General features: G+C 47.1%; 1 protein-coding gene across 1 annotated transcript; it reads left to right on the forward strand.

Moving 5' to 3' along the window:
* The first annotated feature begins 9,276 nt into the window (after positions 1–9,276).
* GALR3 (galanin receptor 3) lies at positions 9,277–13,166 on the forward strand. Its single transcript, XM_074221077.1, has 2 exons — positions 9,277–9,629; positions 12,377–13,166. Exons 1-2 carry the CDS (start codon positions 9,277–9,279, stop codon positions 13,164–13,166), a joined length of 1,143 nt encoding a protein of 380 aa, XP_074077178.1.
* The last annotated feature ends 7,997 nt before the right edge of the window (positions 13,167–21,163 follow it).

Raw genomic sequence — 21,163 nt, forward strand, 5'->3', positions numbered from 1 at the left:
GGGTACAATCAGAAAGAAAGGTCATTTACAGTCAAGTACAACTTCCCAAGGCAATACAATCACATAGAAAGAGGGTAGCACTTAGGTTGAGACACATTCAAAACTACAAGCCCCACTCCACCCCCAACCCTTTCTTAAAAATTCTTTTCTCCACTAAGGAGGGAGCAATGACATGGAGCATTCATGAGGGTAGGGGTAGGAAGACATGGTACGTGGCCTGTGTTATTTTTGCCAAGGCCAGGATGTTATCAGTGGTAGTTGTAGGAATTGTGTATTTTTTCATAAATGAAGCGGAAGAATCCATTGTGGGATTCAGGCATTTTTTTAGGTATTACCTGCCAGAGTTAGTTTACATTGCTATACATGAAGTTGCGAAGAAAAGTTTTACTACACAAAAAATATTACATTAAAAAAAGTTCCTCCTCCCCCCTTACAGGCGCAGTGGTGGGTAAGGCATGGAGCCCTCCAAAGCAATGGCTTTTGTGGGGTGACCTGATTCTCAAGGGTGTTGGGGAGAGGGAAGTGAAAGAGCCCAAGTGAGGCTTGCCGATGCGATAGGGGTGGGGTCCACTGTAGATAGTTGGGGAATGCTGTACCCAGAAGGAAATCAAATATCTTCAGAGTGGGGAATGGGTGGGGGATATTAATGATTTATTAATAATGACAATAGCACAGAAGCTAGGAGCATCAGTGGATAGAGCACCAGCCCTGGAGTCAGGAGGACCTGAGTTCAAATTCAGCCTCAGACACTTAAAATTTACTTAGCTATGTGACCTTGGGCAAGTCACTTAACCCCATTGCCTTGCAAAAAAAATAATGACAGCAGCACCCACAGATCCAGTGTCTTAAGGTATAAGAAGCATTTACATTATCTTATTGAATGGGTATTACCCTAAACTGAGATTCAGAGAATGACTAGGCCAGGGTCACACAGTAAGTGGCTGAGACTGGACCTGAACCCTGCTCTGTTCCATATTGAGGCCAGTTGTTAGAGAAAAAGGATTAGACTGGTGAAGATCCACTTTAGGGTTAGTTAGGGGTGGGGAGCCTCAGAAGGGGGTGGAGGGAGGAGGAGATCATATTTGAAAAGGTTCCTGGACAAAACAGTTCTTGATGGGGGAATGTCAGACTTGGGGTAGGAGGTCTGGGGAGAGACTGGGGTCATTTGGCCAGTGCCCCCCATTCACCCTTCCCCAGAGACAACCCACTTTAGCGCATGAAGAAGCTACTTCTGGGGGGGGGTCACACAGGCTCCCTAAGGGAGAATGTCCAGGGGGTTCTGTCCCACCCTCCCCAGTGGGGACTGGCCCCTGGCCCTTATTAGATGCCTACTTGGTAGAACTTCTAGAGAGGAAAGGGGGAGGAGCAGCATCTCCCTCATGGGTGAGTAGTGGGGAAACTTGGGGCAAGGTTGTTTGGGCCTCTGGAGCTGGCACCTCTGCCCCCAGGTTGGCAAAAGCCAGAAGTATGCAGTCAAGGCCCTTCCCAAGATGGCAGATGGGAGCTGCCCTCCCCCCAGCCTCATTTCCTCGGGGTCCCTCCTGGCCCAGGAGGAAGGGGGGCCCACAGCCACCTTTTACCTCCCTCTGGTGTGTCCCCCAGGCCCCACTCAGGAGGCCCTGGTCCAACCCAGTCCCACTAGCTGACCCTGCAACAGGAGGCAGATCCAGTTCATAGAAAGGTGGCAACTCTAGTACTCTGTCCGGCTCAGGGTCCGAAATGCTCAAGATGGCAGAGCTGACGTCCTGGGGGTTTTAACCCAGGAAAACTGGGATCTTGGCATTGGAGATATCAGAAATGAGGCATTAGTGCTGGGAGGTAACACCTAGGGCCTTGGCAGCAGGATGGGGGCACCCCAGCTTTTTGTGGGTTCCATCATGGTGCCAGAGGCACTGCTGCAGCACCCAGGGAGCCCTTGGGGAGGTGAGCAGCCACCCAGCAATGCCACGTTAGCAGCTTGGGGTGGGGGGGCCAGAAGCAGCAGCAGAAAGAGCTGAGACACCTTGGACAGAAGATGGGTCTCCTTCCTCTTTCCTTGATCTTTCTGGGGGAGCATGGTTCGTTTTGCTTTCCAGAATGGCTGAGCCTCTTTACAGAGTTAACTGCAAGGAGGTGCCTGTTTGCCGGCAGCCCTTCCAACAAGTGCGATTCTCTTTGTTACCTTTACCAATTCAATGAATCTCAGTGGGCAAATGCAAAAGACAAGTATTGTAAACTTTTAAATGATCCAAAAGAAGCCTTTGTCCAATCAAGGGGAGCCAGGGCAAGCTGCTTCGGGGGTCCCTGCATCTTGGGGACACTTCTTCATCTCCCATCTCACTTAGGTCTTACACCTAACCAGGAGTGATCTTACAAGTGTAAGATCCAGCCATATCTAGAGAGAGTCCTATAGAAAGGCAACCTTGACCCATAGACACTTAGCTGTATGGGACCTTAGAAGTCATCTCTTCCAACCCCCTCATTTTATAGAGGAGGAAACTGAGCCCCCTGGAAGGTTAGGATTAGAGCAAATGGGAAGCAAAACTTTAAAAAATAAGCAAAAGACCATGTACTCACCTACTGAGGACAACTAAATGGTACTGCAGTGGATGGAGTGCTGGGTCTGGGGTCAAGGAGATTCACATCTTCCTGTTTTTGTTTTTTGCAAGGCAATGGGGTTAAGTGACTTGCCCAAGGCCACACAGCTAGGTCATGATGAAGTGTCTGAGGTCGGATTTGAATTCAGGTCTTCCTGACTCCAGGGCTGGTGCTCTATCCCCTGTGCCACCTAGCCACCCCACTCACATCTTCCTGTGTTCAAATCTGGTCTCAGACATTTACTGACCATATGACCCTTGGTAAATCACTTAACCCTATCTGCCTCAATTTCCTCATCTGTAAAATGAGCTGGAGAAGGAGATGGGCAACCACCAATATCTGCCAAGAAAACCCTAAATGAGGTTGCTAATAGCTGTAATGACTGAACAACAACACTCATCTATTGAGACCAACTTATGTGCACACCCAAACTGTGGCTTGGATCTATCTTGCGCTTTCTTTCCTACCTTCTGACCATCCTTGCACCATTTCTCTTTTCTGGGGGTGTCCCCCCTTTCCCATCGGACCTAACTTTCCAATCTGTCCAGTTGATCACGGTCTAGTTCGATCCTACCCTGGAGGCCTCCAGCAATCAGTCCAACCCAGTTCCATGATCGTACAGAGAGAGAATATGTTCTCACTGAACTCCTCTAACCCTTCTGCTCAATTCCATTCACTTTGCTCCAGCCACAAGCCACAGCCCAAGGCGGCCTTGGACTGCCTCTGCTACAGGTAAGCAGATGCCCTTGGTCCTATGTCCAGATCCATCCATCCTTCAGTACTGCCCTTCCTTATTCAAATCTGATCTTGTCATTAATGGCTCCCTATTAGCTCATAAGTAAACTTTGAACTCTTCCATCTGATTCTACAATCTGATGCTTTTTTGTTCAGCTTTATTTCATCCCATACATCTCTCTTCCAAGCCCCTCACACTCTAGGCAAACCAGAGTGTTCTTCCCTCCTGCCCATTCCCCCCAATATTCCCTCTATTCTCTTTGTCTGGAAGGCCCTCTCTCCCCTTCTCCCCTTTTTTAATTACTACCATCCTTTTTTTAATTGTTTTTATTTTTATTTTCAATTCCAAATTCCCTCCCTCCACTCCTCCCTCACCCATCAAGAAGGCAAGAAATATGATCAATATTCTTCATACATGTTGATGATGATGATGTTTGTCTGTTCTCAAAGAAGACCCTGACATCAGGTAGGTGATGCCATGACAAGCATATTCATTGGATTGGGGTGAGGGAGTGCTGGGCTAAGTCACCAGAATCTCCCTTTCTTCTCAGCAGTCATCTGGATCTAGTGATCAGATATGGATCAGGATGAGTGGAGATGACCCTGGATGCCAGGCAATCAGGGTGAAGAGTGAAATGACTTGCCCAAGGTCACACAGCTAGTAAGAGGCAAGGGTCTGAGGCTCCTGTTCTCCTGACTTTAAGGACAGTACTCTCTATCCATTGCACCATCTAGCTGCCCCATCATACACATGAAGTTATACAAAACTGATTTTCACATTAGCCATGTTGTAAGAGAAAAAAAAAGGAATGAAGGAAGAAATATAAAATAAAATAAATATGTGTCTGTCTATACTCAGAGTGGATCATGAGGAATATCTTATTCTTTAGCATGAGTCCTTTGAAATTGTCTTGGATCACTGTATTAATTAAAATAGCTAAATCAGTCACAATTGACCGTTGTTTCAATGTCGGTGTTACTAAGTACAGCGTTCTGGTTCTATTTGCATACATTTGCATCAGGTCATACAAGTCTTCTCAGATTTCTCTGAAGTCATTCTTTTCATCATTTCTTACAGCACAATATTATTTGATTACACTCATATACTAAAACTTGCTCAGCCATTCCCCAATCGATAGGCATCCCCTCAGTTTCCAATCCTTTCTCATCATAAAAAAGTGGATAGAAATATTTGTATTCATCCTTTATTGAACCTCAAACCCAAACGGCACATCTCTCAGGAAGCCTTCCCTGATAGGATTGATGCCATGGCCAGAAAAAAAGCATTGACTTGAATCACAGAAATTGGGTTCAAATTCCACCTTTATTTATTTATTTTTTAGGTTTTTACAAGGCAAATGGGGTTAAGTGGCTTGCCCGAGGCCACACAGCTAGGTCATTATTAAGTGTCTGAGACCAGATTTGAATCCAGGTACTCCAGACTCCAAGGTTTTATCCACTACACCACCTAGCCACCCTCTAATTCCACCTTTAAATAGAGTGGTTCAGTCCAAGCCTCTGATCAAATGAAGTATTTTAAAAATTACACAAAACTTTGAAAAAAAGATTTTATTTTTATCACAAACTTGAACATTTACCAACAAGACTATTTCATTCTATAAAGAAAAAGAGAGGATTATATAAAAAACTATTATACCATGTTATGCACTGACTTTCCCCTCACCATGTACATCTTGTTTTGAATTAGTTCAAATTTAACATGGGGTCACCACATGCCCCTGATTGTTCATGTCCCTTCTGAATTTCCTTTTGCTCTCTTCTGTCTATTAAGAAAAAAGATCCAGGGTGGCTAGGTAGTGCAATGGATAGAGCACCGGCCCTGGAGTCAGGAGGACCTGAGTTCAAATTAGACCTCAGACACTTAATAATTACCTAGCTGTGTAGCCTTGGGCGAGTCACTTAAACCCATTAGCCTTGCAAAAAAAATCTAAAAAAAACAAAAAAAGATTTGGGGCAGCTAAGTGGTGCAGTGGATAGAGCACCAGCCCTGGAGTCAGGAGTACCTGAGTTCAAATCCGGCCTCAGGCACTTAATAATTCCCTAGCTGTGTGGCCTTGGGCAAGTCACTGAACCCCGTTTGCCTTATAAAAAAAATGTGAGTTATTACTGGAATCTCTCACTTCAGAACTTGGGAGAAAGACAGCGTCACTCGTGGAGGCCGCAATGTCCGACGTGTCCACCAGGGGGTGGTAGAGCCACACCACAAGCCAAAGCATGCAGCCGGTTGGCATAGGGTGCCCAAAGGGAAATCTGAGAACCAAACAGGAAAATCGCAGTAGGTCTGCGCATGCCCAGGCTTCTAAGCCATATGCTAATGACATCTGAATTAATTGTCTCGTTAGCTAATCTTAATGCTCTAAGATTTGCAAACTACTTCTCTATTCATAAATAAATATATATAATTGATATAGATGCGTGTGGATTCAGTTTATGCACATGCACATATAAATGCATTGGGCTCCTGTGAGCTCTTGTTACCACCATTGACAAATGGTTTCCAATTTACCAAGAAGAAACTGAGGTGGAGAGAAGGTCCATCCCCCAACTAGTGAGGGTCTGAGATGAGGTTCAAGCTCAAGTCTTCCCACCAGACTCCAGAGTGCCAGAGAACATTTCCTATAGATCCTGTCACCGTCCACTTCTGGCTTTCCCACTCTCCGTTTGGACAGCCTTTCTTTACTAAAACCCACCGTCTCATTCCTAAAACCCAACCCTACGACCTCTTGGGCTGGACATAGGAAAAAGTAGAAAAGAAACAGGTCAAAGGTTGGAACATCCATCCGATGATGGCTTGAAATCTCCCTGCCCCTGAAGGGCTTAGGAAGGGGAGGGAGGGGTGCAGCTCCCGATCAGACATTGTAGATGGATTTTATCAAGAGAAATCAGGGGAGAATATAGGATTGGGAGAAAAGAAAAGGGGAAGAAAGAAAACACCCCTTTCTCCATCTCCCAAACCAATGAAGTTTTCAAAACCAGTTACTAGCTCCAGGCTGTTGCTTCAATCTTGTTACTATTTGTGCTGGTCCCAAATCACCAAAATTAGAACTAAAAGCTGATGCTGTCTATGTCTTAAAGCCCCCACTCAAAAGAGAAGCTCAATATTCTCTTCTCCACAGAACAATGACTCTAGCACTCTTAGATGGCTGGAGGATGGGACCAACCTGATCACCTTACCAGAAGACACCACTGGTGGTTATCTGAACAGGGCACAGCCAAGGTGAAATAGAAAAACCTAGTCCTCTTGCCAATGACTTTATATTCTGATGAGGTTTAAGCAGTTTGGATTGAGCACTGAGAGTCAGGAAGACCTGAGTTCAAATTCAGTCTCAGGCTTAGAAGCTGTGTGACCCTGGGCAAGTCACTTAACCCTGTTTGAAATGGTCAGCCACTCCAGTATCTCTGCCAGGAAATCCTCAGATGGGGTCACAAAGAGTCTGATCGGTCTGAACAAGACCAAGTGAGTTGTAATCATGAATGAGTTAAATTGCTGAATCCCATGGAAGTCATTCTGTCAATACTTTAGCAATTCTTTAGTGCGTAGGAATAAATTGTCTATCCCAAATCTGATTCATGGGGGTGGCTAGGTGGCACAGTAGATAAAGCACCAGCCCTGGAGTCAGGAGGACCTGGGTTCAAATCTGGTCTCAGACACCTAATAATGACCTAGCTGTGTGGCCTTGGGCAAGCCACTCAACCCCATTTGCCTTGCAAAAAAAAAAACCCAAATGTGATTCATGTTGTGTTGTATACAATAATATATTTCTACTGACCTCTCTAAGGGGAAATACTAGGTGTCCCTGAGGAGCTGGGATGGTGATTGAATGTGATAAAGACTGTGGGGGGAAAAAGGAAGACACCCCCCCCTTCTAAGAGTGAACCTGGTACAATCATATGCCTGAGTCAGAACCAAGGGTCACCTGGGGGAAGAAAGACCCCAGTGCTCATGGTCACCAAAGGCTAGAATTTCAACAGAGAAAGAAAATGTTTTTCTTTTTTCCTTCCTTCCTCCCTTCCTTTATTTCCTTTTTTTAGGTTTTTTTCAAGGCAAATGGGGTTAAGTGGCTTGCCCAAGGCCACACAACTAGGTAATTATTAAGTGTCTGAGATCGGATTTGAACCCAGGTACTCCTGATTCCAGGCCCGGTGCTCTATCCACTGTGCCACCTAGCTGCCCCACTTCCTTTATTTCTTATTGGACCTGTGGGGCGGCTAGGTGGTGTAGTGGATAGAGCACCGGGCCTGGAGTCAGGAGTACCTGGGTTCAAATCCATCCTCAGACACTTAATACTTACCTGTGTTACCCATTGCCTTGCAAAAACAAACACAAAAACAAAAGGGCCTTGGAGGGTTGAAAGGACTTCTACAGCTTAAAGTGACAGGCAGTTGCCTGGGACAGCAAGAAGCCAATACCATGTCAGTCACACAGACATTACTACAATTCCAAAACGGGTCTTGAATCCAGATTTCTGTGACTCTGAAGTCAGTTTTCTTATCCATGATGCTGAACTGCCTCCTTAAGGCAACTTAGGCAAGAAAATGGAAAATGTAATGGACCAGTCAAGGACTAAGGGTGAAGAGAAGATGATGGGACAAGCAAAGCCCTCATAATATGGAGCCCATTGGACAGGCTGTCTGGGGGAGCGTTATGGAAAGAAATGGGCAAGAAGCCCAAAGGAGGGGCAAACAATCTCTGGCCTTGGCAGGGATAGTTATATCAGTGAGATCTGTCCAAAGGAGAGATGGGTTGCCTTAGGGTCAAGTGAGCTCCTCCAACTGGGAGGCTGTTCAGTTGAGCCTGGAAGACTGTTCGTCAGAGATACCCCCGGGGGTCAAAGTGGAGCTTAGACGTTGGTTCCAAGTCTGAGACTCTATGGCTCCATGAGGACCCAATCCAAATTCAGAATGGCCACCCGGGCATCTTGGCTGCCAGTCTTCCCCTATGCCCTCCCATTCCCTGCCTAGAGCTGAGCCTTCCTTATCCTTCTAGGCTCGGAGTGAGGGAAAGGGGAGGGAACACCCAGTGGGAAAACCAGGCAGGGACCAGACACTGAGGGGTTAACTCCTGAACCAGTGTCAGACCCAGAAGAATCAATGGTCTACTCGGCAGCAGGAGGGAGGGAGGGAGAGAGAGAGAGAGAGAGAGAGAGAGAGAGAGAGAGAGAGAGAGAGAGAGAGAGAGAGAACCACTTCACTGGATGGAGAGAGTAAGAGTCCATTCTGGGAGAAGCAACAGGCAGAAGAGGAAAAGGAAGGAGAAAAGAGGGAGAGAAGGCAGAAGTGAAGGATGGAGGGGTAGTGGAAGAAGAGGAAAGAGAAAAGGGGAGAAGTGAAGAAGCAAAGGAGGAGGTAGGAAGAGGGGAACAATTTGAGAAGAGGGAGGTGCCAGGTTAAGGAGAGAGGACACTGGAGGGTAAAGGAAGGGACTATGAAGTGATTCGGAGTCAGGATACCCCCTAAGCCTGGGGTCTGGACCCAATGCAGGAATGGGTTCTTCTTACCCCTTCCCCTTCTCTGCTTCAAAGATTGGGTGGGTACACAGAGGTTTAAAGCTGAGCTTCTCATGGGCACCCTTGCTGAAATAGGGAAGGTGAGGGAACCGGAGGGAGTCTAAGGTGGGGGGAAGGGATGTGCCAGTCATTTGGGTGTGGGAGCAGCTGCCAAATAACTCTCTCCATCTTTCCATGCCTGGGCAACCAGTTAGCCGCCTCTGGTGGTGGGAGAATAGAAAGCGGGTGGTCCCACTGTCCCTAAGCCAGTGTTCATTCCTCCCTACTCCCACCTCTAATAACTAACTTTAGGTTAGAAGAGTTCCTAAGGTTTCTGCCTTAGACAAGATGATAGCTGTTAAGGGTCCCTGGGTCCCTGACTCATGTCTCTGCCAATTCAGGTGAGACCTGATCCTCCAGAGTTGGTGTGACCCTGGTGCACACCACTGATGTGGAGATGCCCGACACCTGGAACATGTCCTCAGAGGGCACAGGCACCCAAGGGCCAGTGGGCATTGTGGTCCCTGTGGTCTTTGCCCTCATCTTCCTCTTGGGCACAGCTGGCAATGGGCTGGTGCTGGCTGGGCTGCTGCGACCTGGGCCGTCCAAGGGCAGCCCCACCGACTTGTTCATCCTCAATCTGGCTGTGGCTGACCTCTGCTTCCTGATCTGCTGCGTGCCCTTCCAGGCCATCATCTACACCCTGGACAGCTGGCCTTTTGGGACCTTTGCCTGCAAGGCTGTGCACCTCCTCATCTATCTGACCATGTATGCCAGTAGCTTCACGTTGGCCGCTGTCTCCGTGGACAGGTAGTGAGCTGGCCCTCCCCTGCTTGACAACCAGTTCAGGGGCTGGGGGCTGGGGGCTGGGCTGGAAATGCACCTAGATCCCCTTCAGATGTCTGCCCTTTGGGGACCTGCTAGAAGGAGTGGGGTAGAATGGAAGAGATAATGAACTTGTAAGGTAGAAAGTATTTATTTGACATCTATTGTATGCCAGATATTGGCAAATATTATCTCATTTGCTCCTTATGGCAACCCTATAAGGTAGGTTATGATCCCAATTTGCATGTAAGGAAACTGAGGTAAATAAGTAAAGTAACTTGACCATGTGTTGAGTCCCACTTCTGGACTCCCTCAGCTTTCCCAGGTGAGCATTGGAGGTGCAGGAGACAAGGATGACAAAGGAAACAAGTACTCCATCAAGATCTCCAAGTTGGGGGGTGGCTAGGTGGCGCAGTGGATAGAGCACCGGCCCTGGAGTCAGGAGGACCTGAGTTCCAATCCGGTCTCAGACACAATAATTAACTAGCTGTGTGGCCTTGGGCAAGCCACTTAACCCCATTGCCTTGCAAAAAATAAAAAACTTAAAAAGAAATCTCCAAGTGCTCCTTTTATTCACCAAAACACCAATACCTAAATATCTTTCCAGTCTCTAATCCACTCCCACTCCCATGGCACTTAGTAAGGTGAGACTCTGGTGTCCAAAGACACCAGGTGAAGATAATTCACAATACTCCCATACACAATGGTTCCCAACACCCATGGTCACCCAGCTAGGGCTTGAGGTCAAATCTGAACTCATGTCTTCCTGACTCCAGGACCACACTCTATCCACTGTTAAGTATGTGTGTTATTGGGGGTGTGAGGTATTAAAAAATACATAGCTCCTACTTTAAGAGAGCTAATAGCTAATTAGGATGAAGAAATGGAGGCTCAGATGGTAAATGGGGTAAAATGGGGTAAAGGGCAGTTCCCAGAGCTCTGGGTCCACATGTTGTTCTGAGCCTGAGAAGGGTCTCTGCCAATGAGGGGGCATGATGACACTGATAACCAGGTGTTCTCTCTAAAGTAATGCGTAAGAAATTTAGACTGGGGAAAGTATTGACTAGCTGGTTGAATGAATGACACGATGGATGGGAATCTGGGTGATGGAATAAATAATGAATGGATGAATGAATGAAGTGATGGAAAGGAATCTAGGGGCTTGAATGAATGAAGGGATGGATGGATGAATGGATGAAGTCATGGACAGGAGTCTAAATGACTGACTGACTGAATGACAAGGTGGATGGGAATCCAGGTGATGGAATAAATAATGAATGGATGAATGAATGAAGTGATGGACAGGAGTCTAGGAGGTTGAATGAATGGATGGATGGATGGATGGATGGAGTGATGGACAGGAGTCTAAATGACTGAATGAATGAATGAATGAATGACAAGGTGGATGGGAATCTAGGTGGTAGAATAAATAAATGAATCGACGGATGAATCAGTGAAGTGATAGACAGGAGTCTAGGTGGCTGAATGAATGACAAGATGGACAGGAGTAAGTGGCTGAAAGAATGACTTGATGGATGGGAGTCTAGGTGGTGAGATGGATGAATGAATGAATGAATGAATGATATGATGGATGAGAGTGTAGGAGGCATGAATTATAACCAGTTTCTCAATCTGTAAAATGAGCATAATAATAGCCTTTTCTTCCCAGGTTTGTTGTAAAATATTTGGTAACTCTTGATGCTCCACAAAATTGTGGCTCTTTACTCTGAAATCAGAGGACCTAGAATTCCTTCTGATGCTTATTACCTATGTTACTTTGGGCAAGTCATTCAAAGTCCCTGGGCCTCAGTTTCCTCCCCTGTGAAATGAGGGAATCTGGTTTTAGGGCACAGTGGGCCTGGAGTCAGGAAAACCTGAGTTCCAGTCCGACCTCAGATACTTCCTAGAGGTGTGACCCTGGGCAAGTCATTTCACCCTGCTTGCCTCAGTTTCCTCATCCATAAAATGAGATGGAAAAGGAAGTAGCAAACCATTCCAGTATCTTTGCCAAGAAAATCCCAAACCGGGTCAGAAAGAGTCAGATGCGCCTGAAACAACTGCGTGGCAACCACAAAATGAGGGGGGCAGGGCTGGGCTAGATGGCTTTTGAGTCCTCCTCTCTCACTTGAGTCTCGAATCCTATTATTTTTACTAATAGGATCTACAAAGCAGTGTCCCCACTCTGACCCAGGAATGAGATTTGTCTCTGTTTGACAGATTCCTTTGGACAAAACCGACACTCATTTGTGGAATGTTTAACTTTACATAGAGTCTTTGCCTTGGTGAGCAAGATACAAAGATGAAAAATGAAACAGAACCTGCCTCTTGGGAGAGTTTCCAGTCTAACCCTGGGGGCTCCTTCCACTAATGGAGCCTTCCCGAGTGTCTCTGAATTCTCCATATCAGTCCTATCTTACAGTATATTAATATTCCGTTCATCATCTCTCAGTCATTCTCCAAACGATGGCATTCCCTATGCTGGGGGGATCCCTCTTCTATCTTGAAGATAAAGAAACTGAGGCATAAAATTGAAGTGACTTGTCCAAGGTAACAAATGAGCCTCTCAGAGCTCCAGGTCCTTCAGTTTGCCTCATCCTGGCTGGTCTGAAGAAGGCCTGGCATGGGCAGGGGTCAGTCTGCCCGTCTTCACATAGAGTGTCCCACCTGGGGAGGCAGTAAGGAGAGAGGGCAGACAAAATGGAATTAATGACAGGCTGCCATTTTCTTTCCAGGTACCTGGCTATCCGCCATCCCCTGCGATCCCGATCCCTCCGAACAACCCAGAATGCCTGGGCTACCATCGGTCTGATTTGGCTCCTGGCCCTCCTCTTTTCAGGACCCTACTTCAGCTATTACTGGACAGTACATTATGGGCAACTGGTGCTGTGTGTGCCAGGCTGGCAAGATGAGAGTCGCCGGGCATTGGACCTGGTCACTTTTGCCGTGGGATACCTGCTGCCCGTGGTCGTGGTCAGCTTGGCCTATGCCCGTATCCTCTTTTTCCTCTGGGCGGCCGTGGACCCTAGGAGCCCAGCCTTGGAGGCACGACGCAAGGCCAAAGGACGGGCCAGCCGCACCATGTTGGCCGTGGCCGCCCTCTTTGGCCTCTGCTGGCTGCCCCACCACGTGGTCATTCTGTATTTCTGGTTTGGCCACTTCCCCTTCAACTGGGCCACCTATGCCTGTCGCCTGGCAGCCCACTGCCTCTCTTATGCCAATTCCTGTCTCAACCCCCTCGTCTATGCCCTGGCCTCCAAGCACTTCCGTAAGCGTTTCCGCCACCTCTGCCCCTACTGCTGCCATGACCGATGCCTCCCAGCCCAAGAATCTGGTCTCCCAAAGGGGGCCAGGGCTCTCCGTCGAGTCCACGTAGCACCCCTCGGGTTAGCTCCCCTCCCCAGGAGGGACACGTGCTCTGGGATTCCCCAGCCATCGGAGGAAGGGACCCAACCCCACCATGTAGGAAATCGGTCCCCCATCAACGGGGGGAAAGAGAGGGTGCTGCTTCCCGGAGTCTGCTAGCAGGGCAGTGAAGATGGATGGCTTTGCTCAGCCCTTTGAGGACTTCACTTGGGGAAGGGAATTCGATTTCAAATGTTTTCCATCATTCTTCCTTTACTGGGAAGATTCAGCCTGGCTGGGGTCTGAGATAAATCAACTCACCTATGAAGAGGTAGGGCCAGGCCCCCAAAGTCCCAGGGCATCATACCTGGAAGCCCTTTTGGGGACCATTGGTGGGGAAGGGATTAGGAGTAGGACTAGAGAGCTTATTACTCTGATTATTGGATGATGGGCCCAAGGACCCATCTTTCTCCTTGGCTCAGGGCCCTGACCCAGGAAACCTGGGAGATGTGCTCCCATGAAAGTGTCTCCCCAGTCCTACAGATGAAAGGTATCTTGAAAGAAGAAAGAAAATAAGCCAGAGGCTCAGTTGAACAACCATCAGTGCCAGAGAGGTGTGGCCACTCCCCAGAATAGTTAATCCCCCCCGAGAAAAGCTTCTTTGGCAGAGGTCTGCACCCAAGTCCCATCTCTGACTACTAGGGAGGGAGGGGAGAGAGAGAGAGGAATGGGGGTGAGGTTCCTCCCTCACTCTAGCTCTGTTTCTCACATTTTCTCCATAAGTCAATACTTCTCAAGCAAGGGGAAGGGGCTTTCCCTAAAGGTTCTCCGCTCTTTTTAATAACATCTCTCCATTGAAAAATGAGCTCAAGGGGGCAGCTAAGTGGCACAGTACAGAGAGCACTGGTCCTGGAGTCAGTTCAAATCTGGCTTCAGACATTTAATAATGACCTAGCTGTGTGACCTTGGGCAAGTCACAACCCCATTTGCCTTGCAAAAACCTAAAAAGTAAAACAAGTACAAGATCCCTCCAATATTCTTCTTTCCTTGGCCTAATAACACTCCCCAATCTCTCCCGTACCATCAGTTCTTTCTTATCACCCCATATTTTTGTCTTACCTTCTGTAGACTCTTAGAAGACAGGTGCCCTACCTATCCTATTTTTCTTCCATTCCTCCATTCATTAAGGTTTTTTTTTTTTTTTTGCAAGGCAAACGGGGTTAAGTGGCTTGCCCAAGGCCACTCAGCTAGGTCATTATTAAGTGTCTGAGACCGGATTTGAACCCAGGTCCTTCTGACTCCAAGGCCGGTGCTTTATCCACTACGCCACCTAGCCACCCCCCCTCCATTCATTAAGCATCGTCATTGAACACCTACTATATTTGGGATCCTGGGAATTTCTCAGGTGTAGCGTCTCCCTGGGACTCACCTGGTGAAAGGCCATTTCAAACTTCCCTGGACTGGTCCTCTCTGGGAACAGGGAGGCATTGCATCACTGGGCCTGTACCCCAAATCATTTCCTCTTGGTAGAACGAACATACATCATGATCTCCTTTGGTAATAAAGGATAGACATCATCATCATACCTTCCAAAACACAGATTCACCTTCATATTATCAGAAGAGATCTTGAACAGAGTCAAATCAAAGAATCTGATCCAACCTTTGTTTTCTTTTCTTTTTTACAAGGCAATGGGGTTAAGTGGCTTGCCCAAGGCCACACAGCTAAATGATTATGAAGTATCTGAATCCGGATTTGAACTCAGGTCCTCCTGACTCCAGGGCCGGTGCTCTAACCACTGCATCACCTAGCCACCCCTCAACCCTTGTGTTCAAGGTGCTCCCAGTACATTAGGGGAGATAGGGCTTGTACATAGATGAACTATTGAAATTTTAAATTTATCTTAGATTTAGATGTTTATTTCAAAGCATAGGTGAATGACTAAATTTTTAAATTTTTATCTTTCATTTAGATTTTTATTTCAAAATTTTAGAATTTTTATTTCTGAGTATATCTCTCCCCATCTTCTATCATGCAGACTATCCATGTGACAAAGAATAAAAAACATAGGGAGGATTGGGAGGGTGAGAAAGCATTTCAGTAAAATCATTCAATGAATCAATCCTGACATTTGATGTTCTACAGCCCTCATGTACCACCTATGTAAAGAAGGGGAGAGGGTTCATCTTTCTCATATCTTGGGGGCCAAGTAGGGGGAAACACTCTCAGATAGTTCATGCTTTGGGCTCAAAGAGAAGTGTACTCAGTAAATTCTTTGAGAATTAAAAGATAAGAAAAGTTTGAGAGGAGTCTTAACAAGTTAAGAGATGGGGGCAGCTAGGTGGCCCAGTGGATAGAGCACTAGCCCTGGAGTCAGGAGGACCTGAGTTCAAATCTGGTCACAGACACTTAATAATGACCTAGCTGTGTGGCCTTGGGCAAGCCACTTAACCCCATTTGCCTTGCAAAAACCTAAAAAAAAAAAAAAAAGAAGTTTAGAGATGAAAAATGGGGATTTGAGAAGGCAAAGTTTCCAAGAGGAAGTCTATTTATGAACTGGGGATGGGGGGGCGGGGTCTGCTTCCTTGATTTGGGGCCAAATCCTAGTGAACCAAACTGCTTGAACTCTAAGGCCCATTATTATACTCTTGCTTAGGTCACTATAACATCCTTTGCTAAATCATTAGCTGAATGCCTGGTCTCTCAGAGCCCCCCAATATATCCATTTTTCCTCAAGTCAATTCCTCTGTAATTATCACCAATTTATCCTATCTGTATTTCCTTATATATAGTTGTTTGCATGTTGTCTCTCCTATTGGACTGTAAGCTCCTTGAGGGCAGGGTCTGGTTTTTTGCCTTTCTTTGTATCTCCAGGGGGTAGCACAGGGTCTGCCAGAGGAAGCTCTTAATAAATGTATGTTGTCTGGTGGATTCCAGTCATTCACTCGAGGGCAATAACAAAAGTGGATAATATTCATACTTTTCACAGGAATCCAACGGCATTGAGGTGGAATTGGGGGTCCTGTCTCAGGATGCTCTAATCTGGCCAGTATCAAACAAAGGTCCTCCACACCCTCGCTCATGTGAAGGAGTCAGGCCCACACCTTGGTGTTGTTCTGAATCGTTTCACCCTTGTCCAAAGTTGAGACTTGCTTGACAAAGATACCAGACTGGCTAATCATTTCTTTCCAGGCCCATTTAACATTAGACTTGCCCAGTAACTTACCCAGGTGTCTAAGGTCAGATGTGAACTCAGGTCTTCCTGACTACAGGAACCACCCAGCTACAGCTTTCCTTCTGGAATACTTTGATTTATCGGCTACCTCTAGGCTGGGTCAAACTCAAACCCCTTCCCTTCCCTGTGGAACCAAAGAGACCTCAAAGATAATCAATCCACTTCCATTTGAGCTTGACTCAATGACTCAAGCAATCAATGAATGAGCAAAGGAAATTGAATTCAAAAAGCATATCTATGGATGACAGACACCCCTCTCCTCAAGGGTGGAGCAGGACAGGATGGTCTGACTCCCTCCCTTTGCTTAGAACCTCTCAGGAATGGGTAACTCCACCCACCTGAAGCAGGTCTCCATTCAGGGCAACCATATAATTATGAGCAAGTGTTTCCTTCCATTGAATTGACTCGGGCCCCACAGCCTGCACTCATACCTCCTTGTTCAGCTCTCAGGGGCCAAGCAGAAAAAGACTGATTTTTTTTTTGCATAAGGAAGCCCTTCTGATATTTAAAGCTAACTCTCAGTCCTTCCCCAAAGTCTTTTCTTCTCCAGGGTAAGGAGCCCCAAGGTAAGGAGTTCCCTGTCCTCTGGGTGCTCTCTGGGGAATCCACATTCCTTCTATAATATGGCAACAGAGCCAGCTACCCCAGAGACAAACCTCTGGACATGAACCAGCAGTTGTGATTCACGTCTGCTGTACCCACATCTAAGTCTCACCTAAGCCACCAGGGCTGTGGCCAGGACAGATGATGTCAAAACCACATTTGTTTAAAGCACCTAGGAAGGAAGATTTCTTCCTAAGGGGGTGGTCGGAGCTGGGTTTTGAGTAGGCCCTAAATCACAGTTCTGCTGATTCTAGCTGCACACTTCAGCATCTCTGGGTCTCAGTTTCCCCATCTGTAACATAAAGGGGCTTGAGTTAATTGACCCCTGCAGCTGCTTCCAGACTTAGGAATCTACAAGGATGGGAATGATGGTCCCTGTCTTCCACACCTTGGATGTGCTTCCCCCTTCCCCACTCACGCCTTTCTGGAGAGCAGAAGCCTTAGGTCTGGCTTGCCCAGAAACAAATGAAGTCCATCAATCTGGAACATGATGGGCTAGCGAGAACACAGCTGAGCTCCCAGGGAAACTATTAAATTGATGAGTTTTTCTGCTCAGACTTCAGTCTGCCTCCTCCGTGACAGGGGAGGGAGGGAGGCTCAGAGCCTCTTGGATTCCCACTGACTGGGGGCAGGAGCGGGGGAACTGCGGCTCCCCCAGCTGAATCTCAGAAGGCCACTTCTCACCATGACTCTTCCTCAGCCCCATCCTCTCCATGATTCAGTGACTACTATATGGTCAGCAAAGTGGAGGGCAGAGGTCCTTGGACTCTACAAGTGTCTCTTGGGCACCATACTCTCTCCCAGCCAGAAGGGACAAAAGTATGTTCCCATGTCTATGTTGTGTCCCTCCCCTTCACCCCCCAGAGCAACAGGTGAGCACAAGCACTATTTCCATTCATTTTAGAGGGTCTGTGAGCCCATCCAAGGAGTCTAATTCCATATTGCTGGCCCTCTGCCCATAGTAATACCCCATGGGCGGCTGTCAGTATACTGCTCCTGGAAGCCCTACCCTAGGAGCTGGGAAGACTCTTAAAACCAAGGATTTAGAGTAGGAAAGTTTCCTTCACTTTGAAGATGGGGAAACTGAGGCACATAGAGATGAAGTCATTTGTCCAGGGTCCTCCAACTAGTGTCCGAGGCAGGATTTGAATTCATGTCCTTCTGATGCCGGATCTAGCCCTAAACCCCTTATTTCACCAGGAGTCAAGCTTTATGAAGAGTTTCCCACAGAGGAAAGCTAGGTGGCACAGTGGATAGAGCAGCAGTCCTGGAGTTAGAAGGACCCCAGTTCAAATCCAGCCTCAGACACTTAATAATTACCTAGCTCTGTGACCTTGGGCAAGCTACTTAACCCCATTGCCTTGTAAAAGCAAAAACAAAAACAAAAAAAGGCATTTACCCTGGGCCAACACTCCAAAGGAGGACCAACGCATGGTTGCTGCCTTCAAGGAAGTCTTCTTCAACATGCAAATAACTTTGTCCATTCAAACATAGAGAGTGGACTGAAAGGTAATGGCGCAGCTAGGAAGAGTCGGAGCAGATTTGAACCCAGGCCTCCTGGCTCCCCTCCCCATCGGCCTGCTGCTCATCGCTTTCCATTCTGCTTGGTACAGCCAGTGCCGGTTCAATAAAGCTTCTGCAAGCCCTTGGAGAGGTGATCTGAGGGCTAGCAGACTCACCACTGAGTTGGGAAGGAGGAGAATGGGAGGAGAGATGTGGTGGGGGTCGGACCAGGTTGTCAGGCTGGGAAAATTAGCTTTGTCATCTACTGGGGTGGGAGGCAGGGACCCAGCCCTTTTGTTAGCTCCTGGGGCTCATTTAGAGGAGCAGATGGTTTTAATTATTCTATCAAAGGAATTGGAGACCAAGGGACAGGAGAGCAAAGACGTGGATGGAGGTGGGGGGCACTGTCTTGAACCTGGGTCTGGTAAGAAAATCTGGCATGGGACTGAATGAATGGAAACGAATGAGCCCAACTCAAAGCCTTGCCATGTTTCTGCAGATGCCCCCATCCCCCAGCCATCTTGGCAGCCTGCCTGCTTCAAGGCTGGGGCCTTGCTGGGAGAGGGACCCTGATGGCGCTAGGCTTAGACACTACTGAGACGGGGCTCCTTCCTCTTTCCAGCTTTACACTTGTGTCCTCTTAACCCCAACAGTGACCCACAACACGTTTCTACTAGCAAAAAAAAAAAAAAAGGCTGATTTACTTGCCACCCGTCTACCCTAGGCATGAAGAAGGGAAGGGAAAGGGAAGAAGCATTTATTAAGTGGCTGGCAGCTAACAAATATTCTCTCATTTTATCACAACCACCTGCATATCCAAGGTCCCTTGGGGAGAGTCTTGGAGATACTTTTGTCAGTACAGGAACCTGCTCAGATTGTGTCTTGTTTGGGTGACCTGGAACTGAATTGACTGAAGAAGTGAAGAATCAAACAACCAGAAGACCCCTGCTATGGGTATGAGAGCAAGGAGAGGGGCTCAGAGACCACAGAGGCAGGAAAACATACCCCACAAACATCAGTGCCCATTATAACTATGGTCCCTCCAGTTCAGCAGGCAGACACATCACCTCTCCTCTCTGCCTTCACTTTATGCACGGTGGACAGAGACCACCGCAAGGCCAGCTCTCTGCCTCTTCTGAGCCTCCCTGCCCTTGGGAGCCAGTCCACCATATATCAGGAAGCCTAAGTATGCCCCCTCTCCCCGGTTGCTGCTTTGTGAGATGCTGCTACTCAGATATGCTTTCTGTTACCTGTGATTTGCTATTTCCAAAAATGTCAGGGCTAGGTGGCACAGTGAATAGAGCACCGGCCCTGGAGTCAGGAGGACCTGAGTTCAAATCCAGCCTCAGACGCTTAATAATTACCTAGCTGTGTGGCCTTGGGCAAGCCACTTAACTCCACTGCCTTGCAAAAAATACTAAAACAAAAAAAAAAAAAAACAAAAGAAAAATCCTTACTGGTGTGTCCCTGGCATGTCACCAAGCATCTCTGGGCCTCTGTTTTCTCATCTGTAGAATGAAGACGTAGACTCAACAGCCTCTAATTCCCTTTGATGAAACCAAGAAAGTAGTGAGTCCTTTAGAAAGCAGGGAATGAATTCCACACATTGCCTCAATTCGGAGATATAGGGACAAAGTTTCCTATATATTTCTGTGGTCATTAAAGTAAGAAGTAAAGCAGTTAATACATTAAGTAGCAATAAGGGCTGGCTCTCTTAAGGAAATCTAGCCAAATGATGAGGAAATGTCAGGTCTTCTAAGTAAATGTTGGAAGATGCTTTTGTATGTAGTGGGGGTAGGAGGGGGATTCCAAAATAAAATATAAAGTTTATAAAAAGAAAAAGAGAACAGGCATTTTTGTTTATTCTTGGGGATCTCTTGCGTTCCTTCACTGAAAACTTAATTCACTGTATACTTTTGATTGTCTTTCTCTGTGTCCACTGTCTCCTGCAATCCTAGTACATGGAGGCACTTCATAAAAGTGGTTTTTTTTTTCAAATTTAAGTAACTGAAGATTTGGGTGGAGATTTGCAAATATCTCAGTACCCCTTTTGGTAGGATCACATTAGGTGTAAAGGTTCCAAGAGGTCCAAAATGGGATGGAAATCAGAGGCCACAGGACATGCGAGGCCAACACAGAAGGAAATCATTTGGGGCCTAACGTTTATTCTGTCTAACATTTCCTCTACTTTCACCTTCCAGTTCTAAAATGAGCCTGTGATCCATGATCTTGGGGCTTTGGACTCAGGCTACCCTCCAGTCCAGTGGTTTGGCAGGGAGGGTGACGTGGGCTTGACGTGGGCTGCTCCCTTCTCTTTCATCAACCTCTGCTTAAAACAGGGAGTTGCTATTTATCATCTGAATGACTTGTTCTTGGGGAAAAAATACTAATTAACCAAGCCAAAGTTTCCCATTAGAGAATATCAATTTCTGGTCCCTGCCCAGAGGCTCATTTGGCTTGTCACCAACTGGTTTCAAGCAGAGTAACAAGTCACCAGCACCAGGGAGACAGGGAAAATTAAAATTGCCTTTGGTTGGATGGGAGCTGCCAAAAGGAACCACATCTGTGAATGGGGGTGGGGTGGAGAAAGGGTCCAGACTGGGCTGGGGGGGACAATGATGCCGAAGGAGGGGCAAGGCAGGAAGAGCAAAGAGGGAGGTGGAGGGCGAGAGGGTGGAAGAAACAGGAAAAAGAGGGGAGAAAGAGAAGGGAAATCACAGGGCAGGACAATGAGAGCCCCGGATCTAAAGTCAATCCCTTGGTTCCCACCTTAGGGAAGTTCCTCAGTTTCCTCATCTGCAGAATGGTCTCACACCCCTCTCATTTGTTTCTTTTT

Source organism: Macrotis lagotis, chromosome 2 (assembly GCF_037893015.1).
Source record: "Macrotis lagotis isolate mMagLag1 chromosome 2, bilby.v1.9.chrom.fasta, whole genome shotgun sequence".
Classification (NCBI taxonomy): Eukaryota; Metazoa; Chordata; class Mammalia; order Peramelemorphia; family Peramelidae; genus Macrotis; species Macrotis lagotis.

Bases quoted from the DNA above. Each gene is read 5' to 3' on its own strand.
- GALR3 (XM_074221077.1), top strand. From the start codon at position 9,277: ATGCCCGACACCTGGAACATGTCCTCAGAGGGCACAGGCACCCAAGGG. The intron at 9,630-12,376 runs GTAGTGAGCTGG...TTTTCTTTCCAG, and splicing joins GCCGCTGTCTCCGTGGACAG to GTACCTGGCTATCCGCCATC.